Below are 20755 nucleotides of genomic sequence, written 5' to 3' on the forward strand. Positions count from 1 at the left end.
ATAGAGGTATGCATATTGCATCATTCAAATACCTACCTATAGACATCTAGATGTCTACTTCTAGATAGACATCTAGACGTCTAGGTATTTGAATGATCTCCCATTAGGTGCCAAAGGACACCCATATGAAATTTATTACCTTGATATGGCAAGATATCACAGATATCTCTTGGACAGAAGGAGGACACAGAGAATATATTAATACAAGATAAACTTGTTAATTTTAAATACATTGACAGGATATACCGTATTATGCACCTTCAAGAATCTACCAATGGAATAAAAGTTAAAAAAAGTATCTGATTTGTCAACAACGTATCAACCATAACATTATTATTATCATTGCTATTATATTGTGTCATACCCAGCTGCATCAGTGGGAACGACTCGGGCCCGCCCCAGCCAGCAGAGCCAAGCTACAGAACCTCCCCCGCCAGCCATAGCACCAGCAGCACAGCCTACCCAGCAACAGACCCTGCTGCAACAGCAAAATGGTAACGCACGCACGCACACACACGGTTGTATTGGAAACAATGCTGCTAATCATTTGTCTAGAGGAAGAGTGGTCATTATTACGGCTGCTTTTTTGTTGTTGCCTTTATTGATAGGTTGAATGTAGACTGACTGGAAATGTGGTGAGAGATGGGGGGAAGACACGTGGCAAAGGCCATCGGGATCGGGAGTCGAACCCACGGCACGCCGTCAGGCTGGCTCAGCAGCCTAGGTTCCCAGACGGTTGAGCTAACCATCTGGGCCATTACTGCTGCTTTTTGATTTGCTATTTGACTGGCAGCATGTCAAATTCACACTCCATATTCACACTCCCCATTCACACGGATGACCTGCATTGAAGCAATATTGCACATTGTGTTTTATTATATTGTTTTAATAATTTAAAGCTAATGAAAGGATAAAGCATATTTGTGCACTCACAAAAGCCTTATATGTGATTTTCTTCAAAACATTTTGTACCAAGATGAGGTCTTCTTCAGCTCAAACAGCTTAATGCTTTTGAAACCTGCTCTTAAAAGAACATTAACAAAGGCTTTTCACACATACCGCTGGTAGATGTTGTTGGTAATAACTTAAGCAGCATAATGATTATCAGCTAATTCTGTTAGAAAACAGAAATTATGCATTGTGTTTCAAGTGAACATCTAAGCCTGCTTTTTATCACTCAGCTCATGTAGTTGCCAATCTAATGTTGCTGTGTACAATTCTGTGACCCTCGGGGCTGGTTCATTCATCACAGTGCAACTTGCACTGATGTGATGCTATCATGTTGACAGAAGCAGCTGTCCACAGACATGTAAACACCACACACACACACACACACACACACACACACACACACACACACACACACACACACACACACACACACACACACACACACACACACACACACACACAGTACCAGCCACACTGTGGTGTGGCGCCTAGTAACAATGCTGCTACTACTTTGAGATGGAACAAAGGCAGAGACACATCACGAGAAACAGGGCTGTCACGATTATGAAAGTTTAGATGGCGATGAATTGTCACACAAACAATAGCGATTAACGATTTAATTGTGTATTCCACGAATTCCACGGGTGTCCAGAAAACATTGATTGGCTAGAAGCAAATATTTTTTTCCCCTTCTTTCTCGTCTTTACGGGTGCAGTACTTAGTTTAGACAGTTTTTGGTTTAGACTAGTCATTGGTTGAAAAAGGTTCACTTTTAGACCAGTTATAACCCGGTTTTAGAGAGACGTTTAATAGCCGACTATGGCTCAGTCGAAGGCTCTATGTACAGCAGCCATATTGGAAAGAAATTAGGCCTCTTCCTTACTTCATTCATAGGCATTAAGAATAATACTAATGAAGGCTCTCTTCCATTCTAGTCGAACATAGTCAGTGTGCTGATCCATATTGGCTCACTAGAAACAGATCTGCTACACCAGTGGGTCTCAAAGTGTGGTCCAGTTACTTTCATAGTTCCTTGAGGGGGTGCCAAATGAACCTTTACAGGTGTGCACAGAGCCTTCATTAGAAACTGCTAATGATGTGCAAGCTGCGCACATCTGCTATTTTTGACTAGCCAAAAATCTAAAATGACAGAGGCTTTCCCAGTTTTAATGGGTTAAGACATTCCTGAAGAAGATCAAAAGTCTGGCCTGTATAATTTGGATTCAAGAGGATTTATTTGTAATGTAAAAGTACAAGCTGTGAAATGTTAGAGTGGTCATGCTCCACAGACTTTGCTATAGCAGTAAGAATAACGTTATATAATAACTGAATATAGAAATAGAGAAAAATAGAGGTTTATGAAAAGATAGTGAGTGTAAACTCTTTTAGCAGCAAGGGGTGTTTTGGGTTTGTCTGTGAGGAAAAGCAAAGTTGATCTGTGGTCATATTCCCCCTGTGTAAAGACATGTGGCGGAGTGTACTAGCACAGACACGACTCACGAGTGATGTCACTCTCCACCACAGCTGTGTGTGTGTGTGTGTGTGTGTGTGTGTGTGTGTGTGTGTGTGTGTGTGTGTGCACTGTGAGTTTCCTGAAAGGCTCTTTGACAGTGTCTCCCTGGCTTGGCGTTCAAAAGTCCATTCATAGTAGAGTGCTGCTTGTCCCAGTATTCTAATAAAGATGCCGGGATTACTATGGACGCTTTTGTTTTTTAATCCCGAGACTCCAGACACAATATTTGAAATGTACCCAATCTTCAAAAGTTTAACCGTATATATATTTATTATTATAATTTTTGAATCAAAGCCCAATTTGGCTGTTTGCGGCCCACCCATCTGACCACTTAACACGGCAGCCATGATCCCTCTCTCCACCTCTCCTGTCTCTCGCTCTCCTCCTCCTCCTCCATTTTCAGAGTGAATTAGGGATAAGGGTGTTTTGCCAATTGTTTTGGGGGCCCGCAAATCGCTGTTCTAAAAGAAAAATGCTGATGCTATTGCTTGTTTTAGTCACTGAGCTCAAAGTGATGTCATCTCTTAATGGTTGTGTGTTTTTGCGCCCCCCTCCCCCCCAACCTCTCCAGCACGGAGGAAATCCAACTGCGTGAAGGAGGTGGAGAAGCTGCAGGAAAAACGAGAGAAGAGACGCATTCAACAGCAGGAGCTCAGAGAGAAAAAGGCAGCGGTGAGTGGTGTGTGTGTCTGTGTGTGTGTGCGTGCGTGCGTCTACTATACATACAAGTGTGCAACAGGAGTTGCCATTTTCGGCTCAAGAGCTACATTTTCATAGAGTAGATATATAGGAGTAGGCAACCTTTAGGCACGGGTGCCAACATTGGCACATGGGTAGGGTATTCACTGGCATGCTGGCATAAGTATGAGAGAAGGGATTTTTCTTTTACAATAAAATATACATTGTATATTCGGTCAATGTTTCTTCACGGAAAGCTGTGCTCTCCTGACATCATATCTATAGGAATTTAGGATGAAAATCAATGATGTTTCCAATTAAGACTATTTACATTTTGAACAGCAGTATGTTTGGCTGTTAGGCCTTTCAAAAGGTAAGGTGAGGTGGACATGTGAGCCATATGTAAAGAATAGCTTTTAGATGCATTTGTGGAAGTTACTAATGTTTTACTAAAGTATTTCTTAATCTTTTAGGAAATTTGACTGAAAGCTTTAAAGAACACATGAATAAGTAATACAATAGAGCGTCGCAGTCCCGCCCCCTCGAGAGACCTGGAAAATAAATCGCCGTTCATTTTCCTCATAGACTTTTCAGAAAGTATTTATTTAAAGACGTTTACGCCGCGGACAAAGCCACCTCGGATCGTGACAAATCATGACAATAAACACAATGTTTTGGGCCAAGCAAATAATTAGAAAGTAGAATAAAACGGCAGGTTACAACACTTTTGTTGTTGTTTTTCTTCTTATAAATTATTTGATTGGCCCAAAACATTGTGTTCATTGTCATGATTTGTCACGATCCGAGTTAGCTTTGTCCGCGGCATAACCGTCTTTAAATAAATACTTTAGGAAAAGCCTATGGAGAAAATGAATGGAAAATAATTTCCTGGGCCACTCGTTGTTCTGAAAGGGGGAGGGACTGCGACGCTCTATAGAGTTCATGTAAAGTGTTTCTGTACCTTCAAATTATTTGTTTAGAAAAAAAGGCTAAAGTCTTCTTATTATGTTTATTATTACTAGTCCTTTCACGTTCGAATATATGCCACCACGATGCCTGCACTGTTTCACCCGTGTTTTGTTGGAAGTTCGAGTGACGTTCGAACATTGCAAATGTGTTGCTGCAGCTGACGTAAGGTAACAGAATTCGATAGGAAACCAAGTGTGGTGTAACACGATATACCCGGATGTGATAGTCAACGCGACGCAGCCAGTTGACCCGGATCTTATAGGACAGACAGACTTTTGCTTAGTTAGAATAGGTTTACTTACAGTACATGTATGATAGACTGAACCAATGTTTTTTAATCTTGTCATTCAAGGAGGTGGACGTCACTGTACCAAACTATGAAATCATGTGCATGATCAGAGACTTCAGAGCCAGCCTGGACTACAGACCCCTCACCACCGCGGACATGGTAGTATGTCTGCTCCACTACTCATTAAGCCGGCTGTATACATTGCGGAGTGGTGTCACATTCTGAAAATTTGGTCACAATATTCTGGAGCTGCCGCTGCTACAGAGGTTTCTGCAACAGATTCAACATAAATGAGTGCATCATTTGCAAAAGGACACAAGACAAGCTAGTGTTCCACAGGCCCGGCCTTTCCTACAGGCCGAGCATGCAGCCACCTGGGGCGCCATGGGGGGAGGGGCCAGTGGAGGGGCCAGTGTCCCCTCAGTGCCTCCCCAGTGCCCAGTGTCTCCCCAGTGCCTCCCCAGTGTCTCCCCAGTGCCCAGTGTCCCCCCAGTGCCTCCCCAGTGTCCCCCCGGGGCCGGGGCGCCATGAAAAATCCTGCCTGGGGTGCCAGATTGCTCAGGACCGGCCCTGGTGCTCCATGTACTGTAACCTCTGTAACCAGAGGTTGTTGCAACAGATTCGGCATAAATGAAAGTGCATTAAGCAACAGCAACAAAAAGCAACCTAACAGAATTTAAATGTGCAGATTGCACTATTTGAGGTGCTATAGATTTGTTATTGATGACTCTGCGCCTCTAACAAGGACTTCAGTTTGTTCTTTGGAGAAATTATATTTCAGAGGGACTCTTTTTCTTCCATTCTGTTCCACAGTGAAAATTACCAGCTTGCTATATTTTTGTGCCCCCCCCCCCCACCCCCGGGAGGGTTGGGGGAGAGGAGTGGTTGTTTTTGTTACCTCCACAAAATCACTTGACAAGAAGGCGGGCTTGACCCAAGAGCCCCAAGGCCACGCTGTAGGGTGATGTAGCGAGACCTTGATGCTCATGAGGTGCACCCGAGCGAGCGCATGGGTTTGCCTCACAAATGTATGAATCATATTAACCCATTTTTACAACACCAACTAGAAAGCATTTTTAAAGCATTTTCTTCAGTTCTGCAAATTAAGAAATATCTTTTGATGTTTCAGATAGAGGAACATAGGATATGTGTATGTGTACGAGCACGGCCTCTCAATAAAAAAGGTAAGCTGTATTAACGATTATGTCTTTTTGTTGCCGACATTTTAGATTAATTGATGCTTAATCACAATTAGAATTCAGGCATTTTTACAGTAGCAGACACTATCCACATCTAAATCGTTTGCATGAACATTCTTCAAACTATAGGGTCATGGACCATGGGATAAGTTTGCTGTGACAAAAAAGATAAGAGTATTATTCTGTAAGAGTATTAGGCTATGACAGTATGACTGGCTGCATCACTGCCTGGCACAGAAGATGCTCAAAGCTCACTTTAGTATACAAATCCTTGAATATAGAAAATATATAAAACCCTTGAAGCAGTACGATCAAGGGAATAGAAATCCTAGCATCTGAACCGCAATCAAAAGCAAGTGTAGGCATAGAAATACTAAAGGTGACATAGACAGACAGATCCTGTCCTATTCGGCTTGCCTCTGAGGAGACATGCCTTGTCTTCTGTGTGAAATGTTGACACCACAAAACAATGACGCCAAACGCGTCGTTTATTACACAGAAGACAGAGGGTATTGTTTTGATTCCCCACATCAGAACAATGGGATTTAGGTTCAAAATGTGCAAAGTTTCACTTCCAAACTGTTTTCTGCACATTACCTCTCTTTGTGTTTCTGACACTGACAGAGTTGACCATGAAGGACCTGGATGTGATCACCATTCCCAGTAAGGACGTGGCGATGGTCCATGAACCGAAGCAGAAGGTTGACCTGACCAGATACCTGGAGAACCAAACCTTTCGCTTCGACTACACCTTTGACGACAGCGCCAACAATGAAATGGTCTACAGGTATGATTATACCTCTGGCAGATCATTCTTCCAATATAAAACAGAAACCACCTGAAATTGAAAGATTCAATTTCAGAGATCTTTCGCTGTGCAATGTTGCAATGAGGAGATATTTTTGGAATATCAATTTCAAATCAACTATTGATTAGTTGACGCCACAGGGTGACTCTTAACCGGCCTAACAGGATGTCGGAATTATGGGCAGTCCCCTTGAAGATATCTCACCAATATTTGGAATGATATCATGGCAAGATAGTGAAGTGCAATCAAGATAATGCATGTTGTTTCTTTCATAACTATCACCTAGCAAAACACCTGAGTTCATCAAATGAACTATCAAGATTAAAAATGACTTATTTCTCCTTTGTGAGAAGAATGCACACATATCTTTACAGATGCCTTCTGTGTAATGTGTAGTATTAGCTGGAAAATAAACACATACAGCAATAGTTATTGTGTTCACTTTATTTCAGATTCACTGCCAGGCCACTAGTTGAGACCATTTTTGAGAGGGGGATGGCAACATGCTTTGCATATGGGCAAACCGGAAGTGGAAAAACACATGTGAGTCTTTTGTTAAATATGACATACATAGTCATACATTGTTGAAGACAATGCAGATAGCAACTCATATCTCACCTTCCTGACAGCTTTTTTGGAGGGGCGCTAGCAGTACAGTACACCCTGTTGACTAGGAGGGTTCATACCATGCTTATTCCGACCTTGCACTTGTACATTGCTGTAGATAACAGCGTCTGCTGAATGCCTAAATGATAAATTATTAATCTTATTTCAGACAATGGGAGGAGACTTCTCAGGAAAGAACCAGGACTGTGCTAAAGGGATTTATGCATTGGTTGGTTAGTACCACTTCTACCATAAACAGATATGTTATTTGTCTTTTTAATCTATACATAAACTGTATTTTATTGAATGTATTTATATCTGTGTTCAGCCAGGGATGTCTTTCTCATGTTAAAGAAGCCAAACTACAAGAAGTTAGACCTCCAGGTCTTTGCCACATTTTTTGAAATCTACAGCGGGAAGGCAAGTGTCTGAATGTGTGTTAATAATACATTTTGTCCAAATAGAATATACAGTAGATCATTAAGTGTATTGTAATGCAGGTTTTTTGACCTGCTAAGTGTTTCATTGTATTGCAGATGTTTGACCTGCTAAGTGTTTAATTGTATTGCAGGTGTTCGACCTGCTGAACCGTAAGACCAAGCTGAGGGTGCTGGAGGACGGCAAGCAGCAGGTGCAGGTGGTGGGTCTGCAGGAGAAGGATGTCAAATGCACAGAGGATGTCCTCAAACTCATCGAATTGGGAAACAGCTGCAGGTAGGGCTGTCACCGTTACAAATTTAAGTCAGCGATTAATTGTCACACAAATAATTGCGATTGACGATTTAGTTTAGTTTTTTGCATTGAACATTGGAACATTACAATTTGTATTTCTGTTTGACTTTTAGGCTTCGTAATCAGAACTTGCAGAGGGCAGATATGACAAATACCTTAAAATCACTGACACATTCAATCATTTTCAATATTTATTCTTTCCAAAAACTGTACAAAATAGCAGAAAGTTAATCTACACGCAGTTGCTATTTCTGATGATTTGTTCATGGACATTCTTCAACATGGAAACGATGTAATAATTGCAATTAGGCGATTATGTAATAATTGCATTGTACCGGCAGATGCAAAAGACACAAAGATGAAAAGCTACACAGCGTATTTGTAGCTTTGCATCTTTGTAGCTCAACAGCAGTTACAAATGTTGCTGGCTTCCATTGAAAATGAATGGTAGACTGTTTGCATCTGCCCGTGTGAACGCAGCATATAAGGGCTAACTATAAAAAAATCACACCTGTGTGAAGTGAGGGGCGCTCTTATCATCATACATCACATTCCGTGCTCAGCCAATCAGATCATCACATTCCGTGCTCATATTCACAAAGACACAAAGCTGTGCATAGGAGGGGCTAAAAAAGAAAAGTTAAAGAAAGTGGTGTGTTGCCGTAATGTAAGAAATCACACTTGTGTGAAGTGAGGGGCGCTCTTATCATCACATTCCGTGCTCATACACGTGGCGCCCCCCAAAACAACATTTTCACTGTGCTGCCTTCAAGGAAAATGTGGCTGAATATTGGTCAGACATGTATACAGCACAATGATCATCACTCAACCAGTTTACTCCTCTCTCTCTCTCCCCCTCTCTCCCTCCCCGCTCCCAGGACATCGGGCCAGACGTCGGCCAACGCCCACTCCTCGCGGAGCCACGCCGTGTTTCAGATCATCCTGCGGCGGCGGAGCAAAATGCACGGCAAGTTCTCCCTCATCGACCTGGCGGGCAACGAGAGAGGGGCGGACACGTCCAGCGCCGACCGCCAGACTCGCCTGGAAGGCGCCGAGATCAACAAGAGCTTACTGGCCCTCAAGGTCGGTCTGCGGCGCCTCGCATTCGTCCACTTTTTCTTTAGGCTTTTTTAAAAACCCATTAAAGAGACCAGATTCTACAAAATGTCTAGGGTTTTCTGAAAAAACCCTATGTTTCTATATCAGCGGTTCTTATTGCAACTATTTTAAGGTACCCCCAGAATTATCTGTATTTCGTCGCGGACCCCAATCTGAAAATCTGTTGTTCCAGGGAAGCAAGTATTTGAGTTAAAAACATTCACTGTGAAAGAATATTCAAAGATTTGCTCATGGTGCAAATAGCTAAAGTTCAAAATAATGGTTAGAGTGGTTAAAAGCTAAGGTGACACCGATGCATTCCAGGTCTCAATGGGTTAAGTCATTTTTGTAATCACTTAAACCCTATAAACTTAGTTTTGACTGGCGTCACGTCTCAGAGGGCAGCAGGTGAACTTGTCCCTTCAGGTCTCTAATGTGCTGTTGCAGCTTCCCTTATGACCTCGTCAGTGTAAATTACGTTAAGTAGTTGTTGTCACACCTTTGAGACGGAGCTCCTCGCACACTCTGGACAAGTACTCTGGGTCTGGATATCCGTAGCGCTGTGGACCGCCGGACAGGTTGGTCTTGTGGTGAATGTCGTTCCAGATGATGGAGTTGTTGCGGCCCGTGGTGGCAGACTGTCCGACGGTGAAGACGAGGCGCCTCTCGAAGGCTTTCCTCAGCAGCTTCAGGACCTTCTCGCCCTCCTTGCTAGCCGGCAGATAGGCCGTTCGCGACGTGCTGCCGTACATTACTCCGGGGTTAGGGTGCTCGGGCCCTTGTATTCCTGCGGGGAAGTTGTAGTGAATAACTATGGTTCTGTATTTGTCAATGCCGGGTAAACGCCCTGTGTTGCGTGTCACTGTCATGGTCCCTTCCGGCTGTGTTCCGGTGTAAATCCCATAGAAGGTCTTGCATATGGGACAAGCGGGCATGTATTTGAAACATGTGTCGATGCACTCGGTGCAGAAAGAGTGACGGCATTCCAAAGTCTTCCTGTCCTGAACAGCGTGAAGGCATATGGCGCAGGCCTCATCGCACGGTCTATTCTCCGTTCCTGTAGCACTCTTATTCGCAGTGTTTCCCATTTCCTCTGTGTCCGTTGGGTCGGGCAGCGATGGTCCTGACAGACCTCCTGTTCGGTTAGTCAGTTTCCTGCGTTTCTGATACGTGGGCGAAGAAGTTCCATCTGAGCTGTGAATGTAGCTGCTTATACCCCTCTGAGCGGTGTGAAGGCATGTGGCGCAGTCCTCATCGCACTGTCTATTCTCCGTTCCTGTAGCGCTCTTATTCGCGGACAGACCAGACAGACCTCCTGACTGGCGAGTCAGCTTCCTGCGTTTCCGATACATGGGTGACAAAGTTGCACCTGAGCTGTGAATGTAGCTGATTATATTCCTCTGATGGCGCTTGCTCTCGTCATCACGATGAGGTCATGATGAGTCAGTCATGCCCGAATGAATATGGGCATGACTGACCGAATGGTGAAACATCAAATACACACCTGGATGATCCCCGATGTCCTATGCCCATTAATGGGCATGCCCCCTTTTGTGCCCATAATATACGGAGCTGACTAATTTCTTTGCGTCCAATGACATGAGGACATATTGAGGTTGGACAACACACTCCATATTTGGTCATAGCTGCATTGGGATCTCCTTTATGGTTATGTCTAAGTCATAGTGACGTGGTCCCATTAGACATTGATAATGATCAAATGTTTTTGAGGGGTGTCAGCCCCTTCTATGCCCAGTTTTGGGTGTCTGTGTATACCACAGAAATTATTTGATTGGCTGCGCACAGAATGTGATGTATGATGATGTATTGATAAGAGCGCCAATCACTTCACACAAGTGTGATTTTTTAAATTCCAAATAAGACAAAGATATAAGTGATTTGTTGAGGCTTCACAGACTTTGTCTTCATTTGTTCTTAAAGTAAGTTGACAGTCCCAGTGGTACATGTCCCATGGACCAGCATCGGTCCGCGTACCGGTGGTTGGGAACCTCTGGTCTACAGTATAGTCATGACTAGTGGTTTACACACAGGTTTATATTCTGTATTATCTGGACACAACAAATTCTGTTCCCTTTCCAAACTCCTGTTTCCAGGCAATCAATAACTGTTATCTGTAGAAGCAGATCTGTGTGGCAGCAAAGCATCCGGGACAACGCTCCACACGTCCCAGACTCTTCTCCCTTCTGGCTCCCAAACTATAGAGTGACTATAGAGCCCCATTGCTTTTAGAACGGCAGACTCACTCCCAATCTGCGTCGTAGTCTGAAGACTCACCTCTTCAGACTCACCTCTTCAGACTCACCTCTTCAGACTCCACCTAGCACTGGCCGTAGCCTTGACGACCCCTATGCAATGGCTAAAATATGTAATTTAGATAGCATGTTATGTAGACATATGCCAGGCCATTATTGACCATTCTATAGCATTCTATGGTCTGCTAAATGCCTACATTGTAATTGTAATTGTTAAGAATAGCGACTGTGTCCCGCAGGAGTGCATCCGGGCGTTGGGGCGAAACAAACCCCACACTCCGTTCAGAGCCAGCAAACTGACCCAGGTGCTGAGGGATTCCTTCATCGGAGAGAACTCCAGAACATGCATGGTAATGGCACTCTTTTAACGCACTCACATCTTTACTACATCGCTAAATGTCGTTTCTCAGCGTGACTGGACGATAATCGTTATCGTTTCTCGTGATAAAAATAAACACTTACAATAATCATATCGCAGAAATGTTTATTTATCGTGAAATTGTCCTGTCATACACTAGGATGAATCAGCTTTAGTTTAGCTGCAAATTCAGTACCACTTAAACTCTCTAAATGCTTGATAAAACGGGCCTGTGAGAAGCACATTTGGTACGCTCTTATTTCACCCTACACACATCGATTTGCAAAAAACAGCAGAACGTTCCCCCCTGCTGGGGGATTCAAGTGGTTAAACAAAAGTGACATTTACGTTTTAAATAGTTATCCAGGATCATAAGCTGTTAATTCTGGCAAAAAATATAATTTTTGCCAGAATAATCGTGACATGACACACAGCTGGTGTTGTATGATAATGGAGGAGGGGTTAGCTGAGGGCTCATGGTGCGTTCACACAGGCAGATGAAACGATGCAAAGACACGTGAGTTGATTTGGAGCAGCTACATGCATCATTGCGCCTTTGCAACGTCATGTCGCTGGCTTGCTGTTATGATGGTGTATTTCGATTGAGACTTTTGACTCAAAGGCTTTCAACTTTCAGCTTTTTGGAATATTATAAACCACACCTGAGGGTCTATTAGAGTAATGTTGTCAACTCCACAGACACATACAAAACAGCAAAAGTATAAAAATCACAGCACTCCATCTTTAATAGACAGAGAAGTAACTATGATATTATCCCCACAGATTGCTACTATCTCTCCTGGGATGGCGTCTTGTGAAAACACGTTAAATACACTGAGATATGCCAACAGGTACGTCATCCACAGAGCACTTGAGAATTAACCTGACGCTGCCAGATCCAAGAAGCTTGCTACACAAATTTGTTTCACAGCTTATTGGGATCTGGGATCACGGAAGCAAATTTGATGACGGGGCTGTTCCTTTTTTTCAAGATACTTGGTAGATGATTGGATGGGACCGTCTGTCTATCACCGTGTGGGCGTGCAAACACAACCAATCATATTGACGTGTCTATATAGCTTCACGTCCGGTTTCGCACATATACCGCCCTTAGCTCACGCTGATTGGTCCGGTACGGAACGGATTTTTGTCAGCTCAACTGCCTGAGAGATCCCAGATGATTGCTGTGTTGGGGAACATGGTTACCCAATACCGCCCTCATCTGGCAGCGTCAGGTTACTTGAGAATGGGCAGAAACCTGATCATTTGTCATTTACAAAAGAAAGTTAAAAAAACAAAATATATCAGTTTCTATCCTAGCAAGCCAAATGACGTCATGATGATGTTATGATGACGTCATTTCCAGCACGTTTTCACCAGTTGAAATCCTATTGATCTGACCAGTTGTGATATGATTTAAGTTGATTCATCCAGGACGTCCGTCTTAGTGGGCAGAATGTATCATTCCGGGCCAGATCTGACTGGTCTTGGTTTTTATCTGGATCTGGCACCAATCGAGACGTCACTAATAAGTCCAGGTCCTGACCGTGCTTGCTGGGATATCGAAGCCACATTGTAGTAATTGGGGGTTTCTACATACTTTCTCTAGCTAATCTGAACCATCTCTGAATGATCAGTCATTCATTGATTGATCGATTGAATACTTAATGAGTCAAACATATATATCAGCACGTGCTACAGTCAGACATTTAAGGCTAAAAGGATAACACAAAAAAAAGTCCCGGGGACTTATTTTCTATTGTCTCCATTGTTTCCATTCAGATCTCTCTGAATGGCTCTGTTAATACGGAACTTTTGCCAACAATTATTTTGGATATATTTGACCACATACTACATCAGTATAAAAGAAAATATAACGTGTGCCATGATTTTGTAAATGTAAACCTAATGCATATATAATATTTGCATCTCCTTTGTGTGGACATAAATAAATGGTTAAAATGTGTGTGTGTGTGTGTGTGTGTGTGGTGCGTGCGTGCGTGCAGGGTGAAGGAGTTTGGGATCAGTCCCTCCGACATTCCCTTCACGCAGAGCGGTGGCGGGGTACGCTCGGACCTCTCCCCTACCTATGAGTACGACGACTTCAGCACCTCTCCCACCAGGTCTCTCCCCCCGACAACACTGTTGATTTTGACAGCAAATGTTGATGTAGTTTTAGTCACAGACAGTCTTTTGAATAAACTTTCATTTAGTTTTAATCATATTTTAGTGTGTCGGTCTAGTTTTAGTTGACTAAATATCATAAGATTTGTACAGTTGATTTTGTCGACAAAAAAAAAAGATTGTGGGCCTTGATGGTGTCGTAACAACTGATTTTACACTGAAAATAGCCAATCTACCAGCTAACGACGAGTTGTGAGCTGGTAGATCAGCTATTTTCAGAGTGCAACACCCAAATCCGATTGCAACCAAACATAAAATGACTTTTCTTTTAGTTCTACTGGATCCCTCCCTAACATTTTTGTCTAGTTTTTATTTGTTGACGAAATTGTTAATATATTTAGTTTTAGATAGCTTAGTTTTTATTTGGTTTATTTCGTTTTTGTCAGTGAAAAAAGGTAGTCATAGTTTTAGTCGATGAAACCAACACTGTTTTCCTCTACGGCAACTCTCTTTGGGTGAAAACAGCTCGGGGCAAAACCCAACGTTTCGTTTTGCCCCAATGTAATAGGAATGCTAGGGTTCGAGTGGTTGAGAGTCTGGCTTTTCTGCCTATAAATAATTAGTTATTGGAGCATGGAGCTTTTTGTTTATGCCGATGCTCATGTTCCATGGGTTACTTCTCTTGCCGTGTATATAAGCCCATCTACGGTTGCTGTGCTTTGCATGATGCTAATTGCTTAAGTTGCATGCTTTGTCATACGACAGTGGCACCGAGCGGAAATAGCAGATCTGCTATTTTTCGCCACACTACACTGGAATGCCAAACCACATTAAACCTTGCATCCTTATTTTGGTCAAGTCATTATGGGCTAAGATTTTTTTTTCTTTTTTAAATTAGTCGAAGATAGCCAAAGTATGAAATAGGGCTTTTTATCTGTAATGACATGCCCGAACTAGGATAAAAGCACTCTGTGCATAACTGTAGTATACCATGTTTGTAGATCGCGTTTTTTGTGTATATTGTATGTCGTGTAATAATAATCAAAATCTACAATGAAGTTAAAATAAATGTAGTGGAGTAAAAGTACAATATTTGGATCCGATATGTAGTGGAGTAGAAGTAAAAGTATTGGAAATTGGACTCAAGTAAAGTAAAGTAAAGCATACCTCAAAATTACAGTAGAGTACTTAGTTACTTTACACCACTGGTTATTGTGCACACGCTGTACTGTACTTGATGATGATTTTTCACTTTCAGTGCTTGGCTGTTTTCAGGGTGATGGAGCATATGGGGCCTGCACTGATGGAGTCCAGCCACCAGGGGGGGCACAACCTCAGCCAGCTGGAGGTGTTGGAGGCACAGTGGGGAGTGGGGAGCTCCCCCCAGAGGGACGACCTCAAACTGCTCTGTGAACAGAATGTAAGACACGTGCACGCACGTGCTCGCACGCACGCACGCACACACGCACACACGTAAATGTCTTAATAGAACAGCAGGGATACCAAATACAACCACCCCAATTGTATACTTTATATTGTATTAACTACTCTACATACAAAATGTATAGATAACACTTTAAAGCTTTCCACTCACCAAGTTAGAAGCTACTATTACTTATCGTCACCTTCTTAAGTTAAGCTAATGGCCTAAGTATTTTTTTTAACACGGAGCCCGCCAGAACCGTAGGATTAAATTAATCCTCTAGCCTGCCAGAACCGTAGGCTACGTTTTCCAGGGTTTATATTCTTTAATCCATGTTTTGATCCGAGCATAACAGTCAAAGTGGGACAGTTGATGAATGGCCGTGGCCATTTTGAAGATGCGTGCGCATCCACTTGCACTCTATGTGCTGCTTTCAAAGGCCTGTATCTCCAAATCGGAACAAGTGAAAACAAGGTTTTTCAACGGCCGACAGCAGGCGCTGTGATATTCGTGGTCGGGTTTTGCCACCACCGACCGAGAGAACAAGAATCGGTCAAGACACCACACACAGCATTTTGTCTTTGTAACATCCGGTTACGGATATTTGGCTCTTCAAAATAAGGGTTGCGCACGATAAAACCTTGGCATTGCACGATAGATTCATTAAACCTGGTGCAACCACTTCAAGGAACAGCAATGTCTGTCCCTATGTATGTCTATCTTTTCAGGGTACCAACAGGTGCAAAAGTGGTGCTGTTGAGCTAGAAACAGAGACTGTTACACTGTTGCCTGCTAATTACATTTATTATTATTATGTGGAGCGTGTGTGCATGTGAGAGACAGAGAGGGAGGGAGAGAGAATACCACCCCATGAAGGCTTGAATTCATGGACATTTATTCGTTTTTGTTGCATTTCTAAGCCAATTATTTGATGACTGGCAGCAGACTCAATGCAGACTCTTTGAGTCTCCTACTGGAGACAAAAAACCAGTAAGACGCCTGAGGGCGAGAAGGGCGAGGTCGCTTCACGCTTGCTTCACGCACAACCTCGTTGACGGCAGACTGCTGGGCGAGCGCTGGCGCTTTGGCATGGGGGGTCAGATCAACACTCTTACTTGTGTTGTCTGCTAATTCCCCCACACAGTAAACTCAACCGTTTCGGACACAGGGTGGCTCGCTGGCACCTTGGGCACGTTCCTGTGGGTCTGGAAGTTCTGTGTTCCCACTAACCACTCAGTTTTTCATTAAAAAAAAAAAAAGATTCAAAACAAAACGATATATTTCTTAATCATTAAAAAAAACATTTATGACTATGAGTTATGTAACATAAGAGGATTAAATATAATTAAATAGGATTAAACCTGATTTGGGAAACTTACTTACTGACTTGAGTCCTGACTCAATTAAAAAAAAATTGCCTAAGTCACTAAACCATGTGACTTGGACATCTGCTGTTCTCAGCCGTTCTCTGCGTGCAACATCGCACGGCGGAGCATAAATTAGGTTTGAGGGGCTACAGCTGTGCGATCAAGCAGTCGTGGTCATAGGAAGCACTCCCTCTGCGACTGGAGGTGGAGTTTGGGGTACAAATGCTTTGAGAATCGCTATTATTGTTTACACACAAGTTGACGCAACATAAACCAAGGTATATATTTCAAGAGTTAAAGATCACAGTAAACAAACTAAACATCCACCCTAAACCTTCTTCTTCCACACTGGGAGGAAAACAGCATCTGAAAGTTTGATGGGATGCACTGGATACACGTCAGTGCTGTGACCACTTACTTTTATACTTATGAGTGATCGGTTTCTTTTGTCTGGAAAGGCCATTTTACTAAAAGATCAGCATGATCCTTTTCAATTAGGACTTTGGTGGCCATGTGTCATGAAGAGCTGATTTAGGCCAAAAATATATTTTTCCTCAAAAATGACTTATGCCATCAGTTTAAGAAGGTGACGTTATGATTGTAACTTTGAATGTTGATTGGGTGAATATGTATGTATGTATTGTATACTATACTGCATGAACAGTATGACTGTAATGTATACTGTATGTACAGTAGCATGACATATGTAAATCGTGTAATGAAAGCAAAACTGTTTAAATTAACAGATCTACAAGCTCACAAAGTATGTTGACTCTTTCCACAGGAGGAGGAGGTTTCTCCACAGCTGTTTAGCTTCCATGAAGCGGTCTCTCAGCTGGTAGAAATGGAAGAGCAGGTTCTGGAGGACCACAGGGCTGTGTTCCAGGTACCAGGAAATACTACATACTCAAATAAAACAGTAGAAAATGCTTCTGAACAGTGAACACAGTTGAGTTTGTGGCTGCGCAGCCAATTCACTCTCTCAGGCAATATCTCAGTTAAAGGAGTAGTTCACCCAAAAATCACCTATTTTCTATCAATTACACACCCCATGAAGGCTTGAATTCATGGACATTTATTCGTTGCATTTCTAAGCCAATTATTTGATGTCTGGCAGCAGACTCAATGCAGACTCTTTGAGTCTCCTACTGGAGACATAAAACCAGTAAGACGCCTGAGGGCGAGAAGGGCGAGGTTGCTTCATGCTCGCTTCACGCACCGCCTCGTTGACGGCAGACTGCTGGGCGAATGCTGGCGCTTTGGCAGATCAACATGGAATTAATTCTGTACTGGCCATATACATAAGGAGCATGTATTGAGTTTACATGGTTTGATGAGGTCAGATCAACATATGGAATGTCAGGTCAGGTCAGCTCCATACAGTATATGGAGATCTAAGGGTGGTAGCAGGGACATTCTCTTGAGTGTACAGGGTTTGATGAGGGCCGAGGTACGGCAGGGTCTTAAGTCTTAGTTTTGAATAGACAGGTGGGCCTGTTGAGAACTCTAGTTTTCGCCGGCTGCCGGGCGCGGCTGCACTAATAACTTTGGGGCAGGCTCGTCCACAGTTTGAAATTTGAATGAACAGGTATAATTTAATGTGTCAGTGATTTCTTTGTATAATGAAGTTATTTGATATCTGCCCTGTGGAATTTGTAATCCGAAGCCTAAAAGGTAAACAGAAATACAAATTGTAACGTTCTAATATTCAATGCAAAAAAAAGAAAAACACAATTAAATCGTTAATCGCAATTACTTGTGTGACAATTAATCGTCAGCTTAAATTTGTAATTGTGACAGCCCTATAAGTGAAACATGCGGTGTGTTTTTCCAGGAGTCGATTCGCTGGTTGGAGGATGAGAAGGTACTTCTGGAAATGACAGAGGAAGTGGACTACGATGTTGAGACGTACGCTACCCAGCTGGAGCAAATCCTGGACCAGAAGATAGACATCCTTACAGAGCTTAGAGGTAAGGAGATCCTGGACCAGAAGATAAGACATCCTTACAGAGCTTAGAGGTAAGGAGATCCTGGACCAGAAGATAGACATCCTTACAGAGCTTAGAGGTAAGGAGATCCTGGACCAGAAGATAAGACATCCTTACAGAGCTTAGAGGTAAGGAGATCCTGGACCAGAAGATAGACATCCTTACAGAGCTTAGAGGTAAGGAGATCCTGGACCAGAAGATAGACATCCTTACAGAGCTTAGAGGTAAGGAGATCCTGGACCAGAAGATAAGACATCCTTACAGAGCTTAGAGGTAAGGAGATCCTGGACCAGAAGATAGACATCCTTACAGAGCTTAGAGGTAAGGAGATCCTGGACCAGAAGATAGACATCCTTACAGAGCTTAGAGGTAAGGAGATCCTGGACCAGAAGATAAGACATCCTTACAGAGCTTAGAGGTAAGTAGATCCTGGACCAGAAGATAGACATCCTTACAGAGCTTAGAGGTAAGTAGATCCTGGACCAGAAGATAAGACATCCTTACAGAGCTTAGAGGTAAGTAGATCCTGGACCAGAAGATAGACATCCTTACAGAGCTTAGAGGTAAGTAGATCCTGGACCAGAAGATAGACATCCTTACAGAGCTTAGAGGTAAGGAGATCCTGGACCAGAAGATAGACATTCTTACAGAGCTTAGAGGTACCAGTGTTGATTTCGTCGACTAATACTATTGCAATACTATTGTCGACTACCTTTTTGTCACTGACGAAAACGTAATGAAAACTAAGCTATGATGACTAAAACTAAGACTAATTAATTATATTGACAATTTCGTCAACAAATAAAAAACTAGACTAAAATGTTAGGAAGGGACTATAGTGGAGATCCAGTAATTTTACACTTGGTTGCATGCTTAAAATCAGTCATTACGACGGCATCAAGGCTTGCCAAAATACATTTTAGTCGACTAAATCAACTGTAGATTTAGTTGACTAAAATCTTATATTTATTCGACTAAAACTAGACTAACACGGAGTGGTCCACGTGCATGCCACATATAGGCTTTAGCCTGACAGCGCGTCGTGTATTGTCCCGTTCATGACGAGCTTTGCTCGTCATGAACTCTCTCCCTCTTTCCTGTCTATCTTCACCTGATACTATCAATAAAGGCAGAAAAGCCAAAAACAAATCTTAAAAAAAAAGAAAAAACTAGACTAACACTAAAACATTCCAGGTGCATGACTAAAATGTGACTGAAACTAAATGAAAACTATTCAAGAGACTGTCAAAATCAACACTAAGAGGTACGGAGTTTCATTCAAACAAAAACCACAACATATAAAAGCTCTATTAATATTCTGTTAGTAATATTAAGTCTACTCGCTCCTTATCAGCTTTCAAATCTTCACTTAAAACTATTTTCTTCTCCCTGGCCATTTAACTGTCGGATCTGTATGCATTTCTGTATGCTTATACTGTGTAATGGTGTCTTTTGTTTTGTTGTTATATTATGCTATTTCTTTTTTTTCCTTTGCCTTTTCAGCTGTGTCTAGATGAAAGCATTTAGGTTACTGTGCATATGACATACATATTTCATCCTTCATTGGGTGTTGTAGTTAAGGTTAAGGTGACGTAATGTGACATTCTCTCATTTATCTTTCAGATAAAGTGAAGTCTTTCCGGTCCACGCTTCAGGAAGAGGAGCAGGCGAGCAAACAGATTAACCCTAAGAGACCTCGTGCACTTTAGAAACACAAACACACACACACACACACACACACACACACACACACACACACCCCCCCTTGGAGATACTGTATATGTTGTATAGCATTGCACAAACAAGAGTTTCCCATACAACAATGAAACATGCAAAATATGAATCGGTGAATGCCTGCCATGACCATGATGGGAGAACCGCTTAGGAAAGGAAATGTATTCATGCCAAGGACTTGAAAGATGTCGATAACGACATGCCCAGAATAGAGTTGGGACACTAGGTCGAAAAAAAACTGGAAGAAAAAAAATACTACTAATAATACAAAATAAATAAAAGAATAATCTTTCTGGTGGTCAACGTTGACAAAACATGGCTTAGGACAGTGGTTCCCAAACCTTTTAGCTCAAGACCCAAAAGAGACATTTTATGTCTCTTTCCAGGACACACACACTAGTGAAAATAGCAAATATACAAGATCGCAACAAAACATTTTTTTATTTTATTGAAGTATTTCTTTCTTTTCAATTCTTTTCTATTGAAATAATAAAAAAAATTAAACGTGACCCATAGAAATGGGTCCTGACTCGTGTTTGGGAAACACTGGCTTACTGTAGGAAGCTGTTGGTTTATCTAAGCGAGGATCTGTCTCTGACTGTCTAGCGGTACCCCCATCCCGTCGTACAGGCAGCCAATGCTAAC

At 42.4% G+C, this 20755-nt stretch overlaps 1 protein-coding gene across 1 annotated transcript in view; it reads left to right on the plus strand.

The window, feature by feature from the left end:
* LOC310878718 (kinesin-like protein KIF2A) overlaps window positions 1-20530 on the plus strand; it is a 25173-nt gene extending 4643 nt beyond the window's left edge. The window contains exons 4-21 of the mRNA XM_083793089.1: window positions 1-6; window positions 369-494; window positions 3036-3136; window positions 4464-4562; window positions 5530-5584; window positions 6224-6386; window positions 6860-6950; window positions 7183-7246; window positions 7342-7433; window positions 7585-7727; window positions 8624-8828; window positions 11356-11466; window positions 12258-12325; window positions 13481-13597; window positions 14874-15018; window positions 17173-17274; window positions 18223-18358; window positions 20000-20530. The exon at window positions 1-6 is cut by the window's left edge and continues 49 nt beyond it. Of these exons, the coding sequence (XP_083649215.1) occupies window positions 1-6; window positions 369-494; window positions 3036-3136; window positions 4464-4562; window positions 5530-5584; window positions 6224-6386; window positions 6860-6950; window positions 7183-7246; window positions 7342-7433; window positions 7585-7727; window positions 8624-8828; window positions 11356-11466; window positions 12258-12325; window positions 13481-13597; window positions 14874-15018; window positions 17173-17274; window positions 18223-18358; window positions 20000-20085 (1910 nt within the window). The 3' untranslated portion in view covers window positions 20086-20530. The remainder of the gene's footprint in view (window positions 7-368; window positions 495-3035; window positions 3137-4463; window positions 4563-5529; window positions 5585-6223; window positions 6387-6859; window positions 6951-7182; window positions 7247-7341; window positions 7434-7584; window positions 7728-8623; window positions 8829-11355; window positions 11467-12257; window positions 12326-13480; window positions 13598-14873; window positions 15019-17172; window positions 17275-18222; window positions 18359-19999) is intronic.
* Window positions 20531-20755: the final 225 nt, after the last annotated feature.

Source organism: Protomyctophum parallelum, assembly GCF_964188405.1.
Source record: "Protomyctophum parallelum genome assembly, chromosome: 21".
NCBI lineage: Eukaryota > Metazoa > Chordata > Actinopteri > Myctophiformes > Myctophidae > Protomyctophum > Protomyctophum parallelum.